Here is a 16626-nt window from a genome sequence, read left to right on the forward strand (position 1 = left end):
CTTTAGCGAGGATCCTGGTTGGTTTTGGGAAATGGTTTGTTGACGGGTTTCTACTTTTGGCTTTCATTGTAGACATATTTGTCACAATACACTGTGAGGTTTGGAATTCAGAGGCAGACACGATTTCTGTGAGGCACTTGGTCAAAAGACTGATGTCAGTTGATCAATACTTCATGCTAAAATCCGTGTGAGCATGTGTAGTGCGAAAGAAAAAATTAGTGCAAGAAGGAGCCTTAGTGTTGAATGAGTGGCTCAAGAAGTGCTTACAAAACTGCACATAAGTGAAAGTGCATTTTAAAATTTTTATTTCTTGTCCAAAAAAAAAATTGCATGCAGGCATTTATTTAATATACTGTTTCATTCATAATTTGTGTTAGTTTAAGTTTATTTCAAAATTCATACTTGTTTACGCATAACTGAAATGCAGGCATTTAATTAATATGCTGTTCCATTGATAATTTGTGTTAGTTTAAGTTTATTTCGAAATTCATGCTGCTCCCAGGCCACTACAAAAATCTTGTAAACACTATTGGTCTGGCGTTTTAATCATTTAATTCTGTTCTTTGAAATTTGTTTTATATGTACTTATATGAACTGAATGGTGCTACTTCTGAACATTCTGGCAAGCCAGAAGGTTAATAAGTGGAGGTGTGAGAGGTAACGGGCGAGTTGCGGTGCCCTGGAAATATTCTAAGTTGAGAGTTGGTGGCCACCACTCAGACCACGCAGCAGGGCCAAGCTTGTTAGCACCCACGTGGTGCCTCACAACAGCCAGAGCACGTGGTCCTTTGAGTACGTGGCTGGGAATTCCTTGGTGACGCTGTGTGCTGGGAGGGCCAAAGATGGCGGACTTTGTGAAACCTAAATGGCAGACATTTCACAGTTCGTACAGAATTTAATAGTAGCCAGATGAATAATAGTACCCCAAAAAGAAACATGTAAATTACTATTATTTGCACGAAGATTTTGATGGTGTAATTAGATTATCAATATCTTTATTAGTTTAAAGTTTAGTATCTGACGGTAAATTATACAAGTAATACCCAGCAATGAATTTCCAAAATCAAAAAGCTTCATCCGATTTTGTCGAAAAACATGTCTTTAGAAAACTATTAGTGTAAACCTAACTTGGTATAAATTACAGGCATGTAACTTGAATAGTACATGAGTTATTGGAGGTAAAAGTGGCCGATTACTGTTGATCGCGTCAGGCCATAAGTACTCCATAGTTACACGAAAAAACGGTAGAAGCAAGCTTATAAATATATTTATTCATCTATGTCTTTGTTTATATCTGATATACACTATTCATGAAGAAATTGGTGAAATATTTACTGTGTTTTAGAAAGCACAGAGACATTAGGCTACTGGCCTACTTTTGTTCTGTTCCTTTGAGATATGTTTATTTAATTTGTTTATGTATCTAATAATGTGTATTAGAGCGTGTTTATGGTCCAGCCGTAGGAATATTTATATAATTTCAAGTTATTTAAATGTAAATCCAGTACTTCGAATGTGTTTCATTGTGTGGGTGTGATGGCATGAAGACATGGTGCGAGCACTATAGCCAATCACAACGCTCGTGAATGGGGAGACTGGATGGAAGCGAGTTCGGTGAAAAGTGCTGGAGAATATGACACAGGACACGGAAGTGCTGGACGCGATGGTGCGATGGACGCACAGTTGGGGAAAGGACTTGGAGAGTGGACTGCTTTGGGCATGGTTGCAGCAGATAGAAATACTTCGGAGTGTCGACTTGTGCACTTGGGAGATTTCTGTGGCTTCTACAGTGAAGATGTAGTGTGCACTTAGAAGTGAATATTTCATGAGCTATGTTGTTGTTCATAGTTAATAATGTGCAGTAGGAATCTATTGTTTCCCTGTTATTCAACTTATATTTTATTTAATTGCTGGACCATCGACACCAATAAGTGTTTTGCAGAAATATACCACATTCTGAAAAGTACTTCTACTATCGTACTCATCATTTAAAGTCATTAAACTAGTAGCTGCAGATTTTATTTAATTGCAATTTTTCATTCATAAATGTATATGTCACATTCATAATTCAAAATTGCCGAGTGATAGAAACCTTCGGCCATTTGATTTACGTGCGTATTCTTATTGTATACTGTAGACTCAGCAGTATTTGGCCTGCAATGTGGCAACTACATATCCCAGCCCCTAGACAACGAAACCAGCCAAAACTTTTAATATTGCAATGTTGAGTCGGAGAGTATGTAGTTGAGGGCCACCTCATTTCATTTTCTATTTGAAAGCCCACACACTCAATTGCATGGTGATCAGTGCCCACACAAAGTCCCAATATTTTCACAGTTCCAATTTTTTTCAGTCCAACCTAGCCACTGTCACGAATGATGAGGATGATGATGAAATGATGAGGACAACACAAACACCCGGTCCCCGGGCAGAGAAAATCCCCAACCCAGGCGGGAATACCAAACATGTTGACATCAAACTGACTGCAGGTGATTCTCCATATAATGACCTGGTTCATCAGTTCCCTGAAATCACCTGTCCATTGCCTTCTCTCGCACCATACCACACTCAACAGTACATTGCACTGCAACCACACTAGGACTGCCACATCGTGCACTGCCTCACTCTCTGCATTTGGAAATACTAAAGACCACAAAGCAAGAGTTAGCACAAGGTATCTGTCGCTCTTCAAATAGTAGCTGGGCCTCTCTACTCCACACAGTTTCTTAGAAGAGTAATGGGTGGTGCCCATATGGTGACTATTGCAACTTAATGCAAGAATGATAACTGATCATTATCCTCTGCCACATATCCAAACAGTAAATGGTAAGACTGTATTTTCCATGATCAACCTTGTCTATCTTCTTACCATATACCAATTGAACTGGAAGATATGCTGAGAACTGTTGTTTGCACTCCATTCAGTCTTTGTCAATTTGTGTGAATACGTTTGGACTCTACAATGCTGCCAGATTTTCCAGTGCTTCATAGATGACATAATTATAGATTAGAGTTCTATTATGTCTATTATGTCTGCTTGTAATATCGCCTAGTGAGGCAGAATTTCTTGCTCATTTACAGAAACTATTCACTACACTATGAGAACATGACTTTGTGATTAACCCGCAAAAATATGTCTGCAGAGCAATGGAAACAAAATTTTTAGGATATCTTATAAATCCACAAGGAATACTGCCATCTCAAGACAGAGTAGAAGCTATTTTCCAGTTTCCCTAGCCCACTCCAATATGAGACTTATGCCATTTCTTGGACTTAACAATTTTTTACAGACTTTTGTGCACAATCATGCACTGTTGGCATCACTTCTCAATGAAATGCTAAAAGGTTTGCCTAAAACTGGAGACCCACTACACCGAATTGATAAAAAGAAAGCATCCTTGGTCAAAGCAAAATTGCTATTTCATAGGCCGCATTGTTCACTCATCCTCTTCCTGATGCACTTATCTCTGTTATGGTAGACACATCATCAACTGCAACTGGTGCCTTGTTGTGACAACATGTGCAAAAGATGGCATTCTCTAGCTTTCTTTACAAGAAATTATCAGCTTCACAAGCAAATTGGCCAACTTAAGACCATGAGCTCTACGGAACAAGTGCTTCAATCAAAAAGTTCACGTGAAACCTTGAATGAAGACATTTTATGTTTCTTACAGACCATAAGCCAGTTGCGTTTGCTTTCAATAAGAAGCCAGACACGGCATTTACCGTGCCATTGACAACATCTGGAATTCACTGCAAAAATTTTTTATGGACATTCAGTGTGTTGATGATGGGCAGAATAGATTAGCACACACACTATCGCATACTGATGCCATCGTGAAGGAATTTAAATTCATAGCACTTGCCAATGCCCATGACGGATACAGCAAGCTTAAGAGCATGAAGAGCAAGAAGCATGGTCAGGCTTACATCTGTGATGTGTATGAATGCCGAGGTCAAATATAGTGCTATACTGCAATGTATCAATGCCACAAGTGTAACCATTTGTTATGGCTGATTTTTGTAATAAAACAATTTCATCTCTTCACAGCCTCTCTCATCTGGGAGTACAGGTTACTGTATAACTGGTGAAGAAGACATTTTTTTGGGAAAACAATGAGAAAGACTGGGTGGTATTTGTTCAACCACCATATGATGGTCAATACATGGCCTTTGCATGCCACAACAAAACATTCAATGTCGATATCAATGGCTCTTCCATCATAATCTCCACTGACAGACTCAAGCCAGCCTTCATTCCAGCTACCACTGAGGTACATCCTACATGTAGTTCTATGAGGACACAGGACACACCTAATCTTCCACCACCATCACCATCACCGTCACCACCACCACCACCCATGTCTTCAGGGGAACTGCTACTCAACTTGTATTGGGCACTGTGTAGCTTTCAATCCCAAATGCCGTTGATACTTGGAGGGGACTGGCGTGGACAGTCATGTGAACAGTGAATCATCTGCTATACAGTTTATAGGTGCAGTGTAAACCCTTTGATTCTTCATGTTGCCTCTGAGCTAAAAATGAAGTATTGATATAGAAGTGCTTAGCAGTTTTACAATTATGATTATTTCACTGTAATTAACCATTATATTATATGCATAAATAAACTGTATTTGCAGACAACAGTTACATTCTGCACTGACATTTAACCCACACTGTTATAATTCTATCAGATATTGGTTTCCAGTCCAGCAGATTACTCTCCACCATTTTGTTTAGCATAATGCCAGTGCCATTCATGTGACCATCATCTTCATTTGGTTTACCTGAATAGAGAAAAGTCATCTCCTATGGTAGTCTGGTTGCATCAACTTCACTCATTTGCATACTGTCTAGCTTATAACTGTTAAACTCTGGTACAGCTTGTTATTGTTTACCACTCTTGTAGAGGATTTGTAAATTCCAAGACCCAATTTCCATTATCCACCTCCATTCTAAAGTTGTCACCCTATTGCCTGTATTGGTTTTCTTCTTGAAGTTCGTCAGTTTGGTTTAACACTTAAGAGTGTTATGCACATAATAGTATGTTGCTGTTAGCAGTGCAAAGAATTCCATACCCATAATATTTGTTTGCTGCATCAAAATGGTTCAAATGGCTCTGAGCACTAGGGGACTTAACTGCTGAGGTCATCAGACCCCTAGAACTTAGAACTACTTAAACCTAACTAACCTAAGGACGTCACACACATCCATGCCCAAGGCAGGATTCGAACCTGCGACCGTAGCGGTCGTGCGGTTCCAGACTGTAGCGCCTAGAACCGCTCGGCCACCCCGTTCGCTGCATCATAGCAAGAACTTCCACACTCAAAATATTAAGGGCAGACTTCTTCATTCAGCTCCTAGCTCCTACGTGTAATATTACTGGTCCAGCAGTTCTCAGAAGGCAGACAAATACTTGTAGTACACATTTCTGCCACTTGAACACACAACAAAGCTTTTGGCATTGCGAAACAAGCTAATGTGGCAGTCGACTATGAGACACCAATATGAGGGTATTCTTATTTGAAGCAATATGTCAAGTGGTGGCCCACTGAGTGATGCTGGGATTTTCCACATACTTTATGAATTGGAAGATTATCTGAGTGATATTTTTGACAGCAATGACACAGATGAAGATCCAACTTATGCTGAATCTATATTGGGTAAGACAATTGCTGTAATCTTTTAAATTTTTCACTTATATTTCCTGCACAAGTTCTCAGATGAAATCACTTATTGCAACATTTCCTTATCTCATTTTTTTTTTTTTTTGCACTTATGCTAAATGTCACTTACATTCATTCATCATACACATACTACTTCAGAATCGAGCACTGAAAGTGAAAGCACAATGCCAGTTGCTGCTACAGGACCCTCAGAATTGCTGAAGCATTTGCAGATGTCACATGACAGTAGGAGAAAACATGCAAGACAGTCATTATCTCTGTATACGAGTACATAAATTCTGCAATTTTTAAAAAATAAATATCCTATAAGATGCAAAACCAATTTTTTTCCTACATAAAAACATCTTCTTTAGTTTTGATTGTGCTGATGAAAGGTTACAAAGCAGGCACAATAAGTGACATGTATTCAAAGAGGAAATAATAATCTTTATTCCTGTCTGAGACAAAAACATATTTATGATTATTATTGAATCTGCACCAGAGGGAAAAAGTCCTATAAAAATTTCTGACACTGAGTGAAGGAGAAAATGAGCTGGTAATTGGGTAAGTAGATTTGCATAAATGGCCGGCACTCAAAGTGTTAAGGGATGCAGATTGTTAGCCCACAGTCCCAGAGTACATTAGTGAGGATGCCACTTTTTGGTCCAAGGACATGGCATTCTTGTTGGATGGTCAGCAAGGTGTGGGAAAGTCTTTGTCAGGCTCATCTGCTGAGGCCTGTGTAGCTTGAATGGCCCTACTAGTAGCTACACTAGTGCCCGCAAAATCCTCAGTTTCAATGAGATGTGCAAATCCTCCCAAACAGCACTGAAAGTGGTAAAAGAGAGCTTTTAAGACCAGAACGATACCAGACAGATACCCTGTGCCATTTGTTGTGTGATTACAATTACATGTTGAGTAGTGCCGATATCTTCAGTGTACTAGACTGTATTAAAGTATACATGCAGATACTCATGGTGGCACAGGCTATCCTGAAGACATATAATTACACCTTTTGGACTATTTGAGAGCATGTTTAAGACATTTGGTCTCCAGAATGCCACATAAACATTGCAAAGGTTTATTGACTCAGTGCTATAAGGTCTGTCTTTTTGCTCCACCCATCCTGATGACATTCTGAATTTTTTGGCCTCATCTGAGCAGCATCGTTAACATTTAGTAGAAGTGTTCAAATGGCTGGAATGACATGGGATTGTTCTCAACACAGAAAGATGTATATTTGGCAAGGCATAAGTGGATTTCTTGAGACACAGAATATCATCAGGAGGATCACCACCACTATCTGAGAGGGCGGACATTATCTTGCAGATCACACGGCCGAGCACCGCCAAGAACTGTGTTGATTCCTGGGCATGTTAAATTTCTACCAACGCCACATGCCACATTTGGCTGAGCTTCAAGAGCGATTAACTGCAGCACATTCTGGCCCAAAGACTAAGGGCAACTCACACATAACATGAACTGATAGTATGACCTCAGAATCTGAAGAAACCAAAAAGAGCATCACACACCCTGAGCCTAATGCACCATTGGCACTGGTAGTTGATGCTAGACAGATGGCAGTTTGTGCAATGCAACAGCAACATTGCAATGAAGCATTGCAACCACTAGCATTCTTTTCATGCAATCTGTCACCCTCGCAATGGAAATGGAGTACATATGACCAGAGACTTCTAGCCATGTACAAGGCAATTAAAAGCTTCAGGCCTCAGCTGATACCCAAAGATTTTATCATGTATACTGATCACAAACTGCTGACCTATGCCTTTCATCAGAACAACATGAATTGTTTCCCAAGGTAGCATGACCAGCTCATGTTCATCTTACAGTTTAGCACCAATGTTCAACCCATTTCTGGTAGTAAGAATGTGGTGCCCAATCATCTCTTGGGTCAGCAGCATCTCCAGCACAATCAATTACACTACATTTGCTGAAGCACAACAAACAGACCAGGAGCAACAGGAACTAGTAACAGCAGCATCACCACATTAGAGTTGCAGCTAACTGAGATTCCTGGAACTGACGTTAAACTGTATTATGACATGTCAACTTCAAAATCTCATGCCTTCCTACCAGTTGCATTCAGAAGAAACATACATGTGACTTTAGATGAACTGAGTCACCCTGGCGTACACCTGGTGACAAATTGTTATGTATGATCAGGGATGCAAAAAGACTGCCATGTATGGGTGAGGATTTGCATTAAATGTCAGTACAGCAAGACTCACTGACATATGCACACACCTGTAGGGAACTTTTCAAGCACAACCACCTGCTTCACTCATGCCCACATCAACGATGATGGGCCATTACCATCATTCAATGGCCAATTTTATCTACTCACGGTGATAGACCATTTAACCTACTGGCCAGAAGCTGCACCGGCCAACAATATTTCAGCGGAAACTTTACCTACCGCTTTTGTATCACACTGAGCATTATGATTTGGCTTTGCACTGCACAGCATGACAGACCATGGCGACAATTTCAGTGCCATCTATTCACCTAATTTGCTAAATTTTGTGGCACAATCCACCACAAAATGATGAGCTATGACCCAGCCACCATAAAGGTAACTGAGACATAAAACCACTCACTTAAAGCAGCACTGATGAGCCATGACACTGGGTGGACTAAGGCCCTTACCATGGTGCTACTGGGCCTCAGGAACACTTATAAACTTAGATGCTTCATCGGTTGAGCTAGTGTACAGTGAGGTGTTGTGTCTACCAGGAGAATTTGTGAACTTGAATACTCTGCCATCGCCAGATCAAGATCAGCCTGATTTCATACATCAACTCAGAGACCGCATGATCCTGATCCACTTCAACCAGCCTTCCACATGTGGAACAGCCTCTACTTTTGTGCCTCAGGATCTCAATACCTGTTCCCATGTCACGCACAGAGGACATCAAACTATCTTTACAACCTCTATACACAGGCCCACATTGCGTACTCACAAGGGGAGAAAAAGCACCTGACATTTTGATTAACAGGAAACAATCACGATTTACATTGTCAGGGTCAAGCCAGCATACATATTTCAGGAAGCACTCTCATCAGAATTTACAAGGCTCCAGCCTCATTTAACAGCTGCCTGGTCACCAACACCAATGCCACCAGTACTGCCTCCATCACCAGCGATTCCCACAGTGGCATGCACCATTTTCCAGCTGCTTTTTGGATAACGCTCCTCTTCCACTGAGGGGGCTGATTTAGCAATCATCTGCTATTATGTACTGTTATTTTGTATGCATCATGTGCATAGTTTAGTTTTTAGTTTTTACTGCATAGTTACAGGATAACTTGAATATACTATTCCTGGTGAATTAACATTAAGTTGTGACATGAATTCTCACACGCTGTTACATTTCTTTGCTATTTCTTCTGTGACTGCATTCAAGAAAGTTTATCACTAATTGCAAGAAAGACTTTTCGAGTAGTTCAGTTCCACCATGTTGAGATATATGCATGATTAAATCATCGAACAACAGTCTACCCGGCTTGTACTGACATTAACCATCTACAACTAAAGAATTTTTGAAGGTGTTAAATACATCACATTCCCTTTTGATTTAAGTGTATTACATGTACAAATTACAACTGGAACTAAGAACATTATTACTGCTTTCATCTACCTTAAACCATCTTACCGTATGTAATATGACATAGTCTTTATAACTATTTAGAACCACCACTATTCTATAGCCCTTGTTGCAAATTCACTGGTTATTTAATAACTGTGGATTCCTGTTGAGTTTTCTCACACAAAGACTTTACTTAAATGTACAACCTTTGATCATCAATAGTCATAGTACATAAGAACTTTTCGGACTGTATTACAAGTGCATGTTATTTGAAAAGAGAGGACATTTTTATGAAAGAGAGAGAGAGAGAGAGAGACCCCTCACTTCCTACTCTACTCAAACATTCAGTTGTTGAGTCATCCAATTCTGTTTTTCCAATCTATAGATAATTTATGAAACATATTAATATATACTCCCTTGCTATATCTAACTTCCAAGCATAATGTATATTACATTCTTCCTTGTCTTTTGTTAATGTATACCTTGGCTCACTATACATCCTGGAAGGTTCTCCCTCTTGGTGGGAGATCTGTAGCACATGATGTATGATGGATGGATGGATGAATGAATGGATGAATGAATGAATGAATGAATGAATGAATGAATTCTTCTCTCAATGACTGGTTGAATATCTTCAGATCTCATTGAGAAAACTAATAAATATTAGACAGAATTTCTGGTCTGTTCTTATCTTCAGGAGGCAGAATGTTTAGTACCGCGCCAATAGACAGGTGTAACATACCACTAAAGTGAAGTGATATGTTGTATAATATTTATAGTACTCACAAATGAAGATCACCAAATATACAGCTAATTTTTATTTGTAAGTTTTGTAAGTTTAGATATGCACATTGTGCACAGAATTTGTAGGGTTTGTGCACGTTATCAAGCAAGATGGTTGCAGCAAGAAGGAGTGGTATTGGCAGATTAAGGAAAGATTGGGCTTAATGTCCCACTGACATGGAGGTCATTAGAGATGGAGCACAAGCTAAGATCATGTCAAGGATGTAGAGGGAAATCAGCTGTGCCATTTCAAAGGAACCATCATGGCATTTGCCTACAGGGATTTAGGGAAATCGTGGAAGAACTAAATCTAAATGGCAGGGGACCAGTTTGAACCATTGTCCTCCCGAATGCGAGTTCAGTGTGCTAACCGCTGTATCACCTCACTCAGTCTAGCAGTTTCGTCCCACTGTGCAACATCTGCTGGTTTAATGATCCATTACAGGTGTGTCCCTCTCATTCTGGGGTCTGAATGACCTGCCTTTCCTTTCTAACTTTCTCCTCTCCATTCGTCTCCTCCCTGAAGAAGGAATTAATAGTACAAAACTGAGGACAATGTCATCATCTTTACTTTTATGTGTGTCTATTGGCAGCACTGAACATTTTGCATCCTGGAGGTAAGCACAGGGCCAGCAATTCCTTATCATATTGATTAGGTTTCTCAATTGAATTTTCCTTTGATACTATTAACCAACTTCATATTTGATAGAACAACTTGATGTTTATAACTGAGAAACACAAACTCCAGTTGTTCTACACTATTCACTTCACTACTGTGAAGCATCTATGGTTTGTGTTTCTCATTTATGAATATATTGCATTAATCATATGGTAATGGTAAGTCTCTGTAGTATGTAAAGAATTTAGGAGTAACGCACACCTTTATGGCTAAATTGTGCCAGCTGAATCCAATGGAGTAAATCAGTGAAACATTTTGAAAATTATTGATGCACAGTACTCTAGCAATAACATTTATTGTGCAGTTATTGTCAAATGTAAGGAAATGAATTTGTTTTCACAAGTCTGGTAACCTTACCTTCAAGTAATACCGTGCTGCATCACTATAATTAATTACAGCTTTCTGAAGCAACTGTTTAACATCACTTGTATTAGGTAATTGCCTGTTCTCGTCCGCTGAGGTCAGCGCACTACTTATGGCTTCATCAGCATCAGCTTCCCACAAATTTGCAGCATCTCCAAACATACTAAAATGGAGAACAACCAGACGGAAGAGATCCTTATCTTGAGGACAGAACTGTCGCAAGAAATCCAGTAGGGCCACCTTTAAACCACGGACCTAAATAAAAGAAAGCTCATTTGTGATATTCCATAGATTATTCACTGATTGACAATGATAACTACCTCAGTTATTTTGAGAGGGTTAAATTAGAGCCAGTTGGGTACAGAGACAAGATGCTCTGCATGTGCATGTGCGCACGCGCACATGTATGTGTGTGTGTGTGTGTTTGTGTGTGTGTGTGTGTGAACTCTTAAGCAAGGGCACTGTCTGAAAGCATAGCTACAACTTAAATTTTGTTTAAGTGCCTATCTACTGCTCAATGACTCAACTCTCTACAGTGAGTGGTTACTTTTACTGGTTACTTTTACTCTTTCCACTGATTATCAGTGTCTACATACAAACAGTGCATAAAAGGGATAAACTACTGTCTGTATTCTTTGAAGTGCACTCTAATTTCTCACTTCTCACAGTTAAAGTCCCTGCAAGAGGTACATGATAGATGCAGCAGAATCAGTCTTCTTCACATACTGCTTTTCTAAATTTGCACAACTTGAATAATGTTACTTTCATTTCAGACATTATCCTTCAAGTTCTCTGAGCATTCCCATTGTTTTCTCATAGGGGCAGGCTTTGCTGTGAATGGGTTCAAATTTGAGCCGAAGACAGACATAAAGTTTCAATGTCATGAATTTCCACACCAGCATGTATACTACACAATGAAAGTTTAATTCTGAAATGATACATCCTTATTATTGCAAAGGAATGTAAACCACTGAGAATAAATTAGGCATAAGGCCATGACAGAATTCCTGTTAGGTTCTAACAGAGTATGTTGCAAATTAGTCCCCTTCTTTGCTTACCTTTATCATTATCACATGGACAGGAAATAAAAAATAAATAAAATATTGGATAAATATAGGTAACACCAGTTAATAAAAAGACTAAAAGAACTCAGATGCAAAATTCATCCTCATGTCCACAAGCATCCCCTACTGGTTGGGATATTTAGTGTGTTGTTCATGGTCGAAACTTGGACCTTGCATACACAGTAGTTTTGTGGTATGAAGGCCAAACAAAATGTTTCAATCATTAAATTTATGCTGTAAAAATTCACAAAATGTAACTCCACTATAAACCTGGTAGCATAACTGCACAGCCAATGAAGATCAAACAAAGCTATTTTCACAGTGGTAGCAGAAAGTGCCATGACAACATACTAAAAATTCTGACAAGTGGGGGGATCCATGTGGGGTGGGAGTGCATTTGAAGATCATTTTTTATGTTTTTACTGAATAACTCAAAAACCATAGCCTCAAAACTTAATTGAATTTCCCACAAAAAAAACACTATTCATTTCTTCTTTAGGAATAACAACATGCATGATGAGAGTGAAAGAATATTGAAAATCTTGTGCAATGCACATGCATTGCACCTTAAGTGGTTTTTGTCAGCCAATTAGAGATAGTTTCTCAACCACAAGTGTCCTATATCAAATTGTTCATCATGACTCCCTCTTAACCACTGGGGTACATTGTTGTTGTGGTCTTCAGTCCTGAGACTGGTTTGCTGCAGCTCTCCATGCTACTCTATCCTGTGCAAGCTTTTTCATCTCCCAGTACCTACTGCAACCTACATCCTTCTGAATCTGCTTAGTGTATTCATCTCTTGGTCTCCCTCTACGATTTTTACCCTCCACGCTGCCCTCCAATACTAAATTGGTGATCCCTTGATGCCTCAGAACATGTCCTACCAACCGATCCCTTCTTCTGGTCAAGTTGTGCCACAAACTTCTCTTCTCCCCAATCCTATTCAATACTTCCTCATTAGTTATGTGATCTACCCATCTAATCTTCAGCATTCTTCTGTAGCACCACATTTCGAAAGCTTCTATTCTCTTCTTGTCCAAACTATTTACCGTCCATGTTTCACTTCCATACATGGCTACACTCCATACAAATACTTTCAGAAATGACTTCCTGACACTTAAATCTATACTCGATGTTAACAAATTTCTCTTCTTCAGAAACGCCTTCCTTGCCATTGCCAGCCTACATTTTATATCCTCTCTACATCGACCATCGTCAGTTATTTTGCTCCCCAAATAGGAAAACTCCTTTACTACTTTAAGTGCCTCATTTCCTAATCTAATTCCCTCAGCATCACCCGACTTAATTAGACTACATTCCATTATCCTTGTTTTGCTTTTGTTGATGTTCATCTTATATCCTCCTTTCAAGACACTGTCCATTCCATTCAACTGCTCTTCCAAGTCCTTTGCTGTCTCTGACAGAATTACAATGTCATCGGCGAACCTCAAAGTTTTTATTTCTTCTCCATGAATTTTAATACCTACTCCGAATTTTTCTTTTGTTTCCTTTACTGCTTGCTCAATATACAGATTGAACAACATCGGGGAGAGGCTACAACCCTGTCTTACTCCCTTCCCAACCACTGCTTCCCTTTCATGTCCCTCGACTCTTATAACTGCAATCTGGTTTCTGTACAAATTGTAAATAGCCTTTCGCTCCCTGTATTTTACCCCTGCCACCTTTAGAATTTGAAAGAGAGTATTCCAGTCAACATTGTCAAAAGCTTTCTCTAAGTCTACAAATGCTAGAAACGTAGGTTTGCCTTTCCTTAATCTTTCTTCTAAGATAAGTCGTAAGGTCAGTATTGCCTCACGTGTTCCAGTGTTTCTACGGAATCCAAACTGATCTTCCCCGAGGTTGGCTTCTACTAGTTTTTCCATTCGTCTGTAAAGAATTCGTGTTAGTATTTTGCAGCTGTGACTTATTAAGCTGATAGTTCGGTAATTTTCACATCTGTCAACACCTGCTTTCTTTGGGATTGGAATTATTATATTCTTCTTGAAGTCTGAGGGTATTTCGCCTGTTTCATACATCTTGCTCACCAGATGGTAGAGTTTTGTCAGGACTGGCTCTCCCACGGCCGTCAGTAGTTCCAATGGAATATTGTCTACTCCGGGGGCCTTGTTTCGACTCAGGTCTTTCAGTGCTCTGTCAAACTCTTCACGCAGTATCATATCTCCCATTTCATCTTCATCTACATCCTCTTCCATTTCCATAATATTGTCCTCAAGTACATCGCCCTTGTATAGACCCTCTATATACTCCTTCCACCTTTCTGCTTTCCCTTCTTTGCTTAGAACTGGGTTTCCATCTAAGCTCTTGATATTCATACAAGTCGTTCTCTTATCTCCAAAGGTCTCTTTAATTTTCCTGTAGGCGGTATCTATCTTACCCCTAGTGAGATAGGCCTCTACATCCTTACGTTTGTCCTCTAGCCATCCCTGCTTAGCCATTTTGCACTTCCTGTCGATCTCATTTTTGAGACGTTTGTATTCCTTTTTGCCTGTTTCCCTTACTGCATTTTTATATTTCCTCCTTTCATCAATTAAATTCAATATTTCTTCTGTTATCCAAGGATTTCTACTAGCCCTCGTCTTTTTACCTACTTGATCCTCTGCTGCCTTCACTACTTCATCCCTCAAAGCTACCCATTCTTCTTCTACTGTATTTATTTCCCCCATTCCTGTCAATTGCTCCCTTATGCTCTCCCTGAATCTCTGTACAACCTCCGGTTCTTTTAGTTTATCCAGATCCCATCTCCTTAAATTCCCACCTTTTTGCAGCTTCTTCAGTTTTAATCTACAGGTCATAACCAATAGATTGTGGTCAGAGTCCACATCTGCCCCTGGAAATGTCTTACAATTTACATTATAAACAATTATTGTGTACACCCTGTATATCTGTTTCTTTTATTTAACTCATTAAAAATAGTTTGTAAAATAGTGTGAGTGCAAAAACAAGGTTTTCTTTGTTTAAAATAAAATAACATTTGCTGCTGCCAGTCAATGTTTTCCTTTATTTATTTCATGCGCGAAGCTTAATTCCCATTACCACTGTTCACAACACATAAAGTATCTTCCTGATTGTTCATTATTGTATGTTACTGTTTTTAACATGTACCGTAGACTGTCAGTTGCATAACTGGTGTATAATATGTGTGAATTTTTGCATAATAGGACAACAAAAAATCCTTAAGTAAAAGTTATTTCCAAATTTGCTATTATCTATAGAGAAAAATACTACATTAATTACAAGATTTATATATTGCAGTAAAGATACCAAAACAATGTAGCAGTTCACACATCAAAAACATCACATATAACTGTCATACACTCCAGACAAATACTGTCTTTCAGAACAGCCTTCCTAACAATTAAATTTACATTTAATGTTCAAAAAATTATATTTTTCAGAAATGCTTTCCTTGATATTGCCAGTCCGCATTTATATCCTCTCTACTTTGGTAATCACCAGTTATATTGCTGCCCAAATCACAAAACTCATTTACTACTTTTATTATCTCAATTCCCCGATCTAATTCCCTTAGCATCATCCAATCCAATTTGATTACATTCCATTTCAATTTGTCACTTTAGTTTATGCTCATCTTATAACCTCTTTTAAAGACACTATCCATTCTGCTCAACTGCTCTTCCAAGTCCTTTGCCATCTCTGAAAAAATTACAAAATTGTCACCACCCACCAACATTTTGATTTTTTCTCCGTGAACTTTAATTCTCTTTCCAGATTTCTTCTTGGTTTCCTTCCCAACTTACTCAACATACAGAGTAAATAACATCAGGGGTATATTTAAACACTGTCTAACTCCCTTCTCAACATTACTGAATTTTGTTCAACTCTTATAACTGCTGTTTGGTTTCTGTATGAGTTTTGCCCCTTGTAGTATATCCCTCCTACCTTCATAATTTCAAACAGTGTATTCCAGTCACCACAGTCAAAAGTTTTCTCTAAATCTACAAATGCTATAAATGTAGTGATGTACCTTCACTCACGACATGCATGATTTCATAGATCATGCATCTACTGTATATAGTTCACAGGCCCACTTACAGGAGCCACTTGGGTGGGCCCCTTAGCACACTCTAGTGAGCCACCAAAGAAACAGTATCATTTAAACGATTGCAAACGAATGTTTGGCCTATTCTGTACCCTTTCTTACTGTTGTCCAGACAATATGCTCCATGCTATGCACAACCTGTATCTTATGTGTTGCTCTATAAAGTACTATGTTCCACAAATCGTGTTTGTTCTTGCTATAGCAAACTTGGTGACGAGTGAGGGTTATGTTTCCTGTGTGTGTTAGTCTCAGTGCTCAGTTACCTGGCAAACATTTCAATGAAAGAAATAATGCAATGTATCACTGACCAGCAGCAACCATTCACAGAATGACAACACGTTTTCACCACAACTCTCAGTCAGGTTGCCTCTGTATGTTCAAG

The 16626-nt window shown here is 39.0% G+C and overlaps 1 protein-coding gene across 1 annotated transcript in view; it reads right to left on the bottom strand.

Moving 5' to 3' along the window:
* Window positions 1-16626, bottom strand: part of LOC126483618 (spatacsin) — a 410710-nt gene that overhangs the window by 29982 nt on the left and 364102 nt on the right. The window contains exon 32 of the mRNA XM_050106663.1: window positions 11094-11354. Coding sequence (XP_049962620.1) covers window positions 11094-11354 — 261 coding nt within the window. The remainder of the gene's footprint in view (window positions 1-11093; window positions 11355-16626) is intronic.

Source organism: Schistocerca serialis, chromosome 6 (assembly GCF_023864345.2).
Source record: "Schistocerca serialis cubense isolate TAMUIC-IGC-003099 chromosome 6, iqSchSeri2.2, whole genome shotgun sequence".
Lineage (NCBI taxonomy): Eukaryota > Metazoa > Arthropoda > Insecta > Orthoptera > Acrididae > Schistocerca > Schistocerca serialis.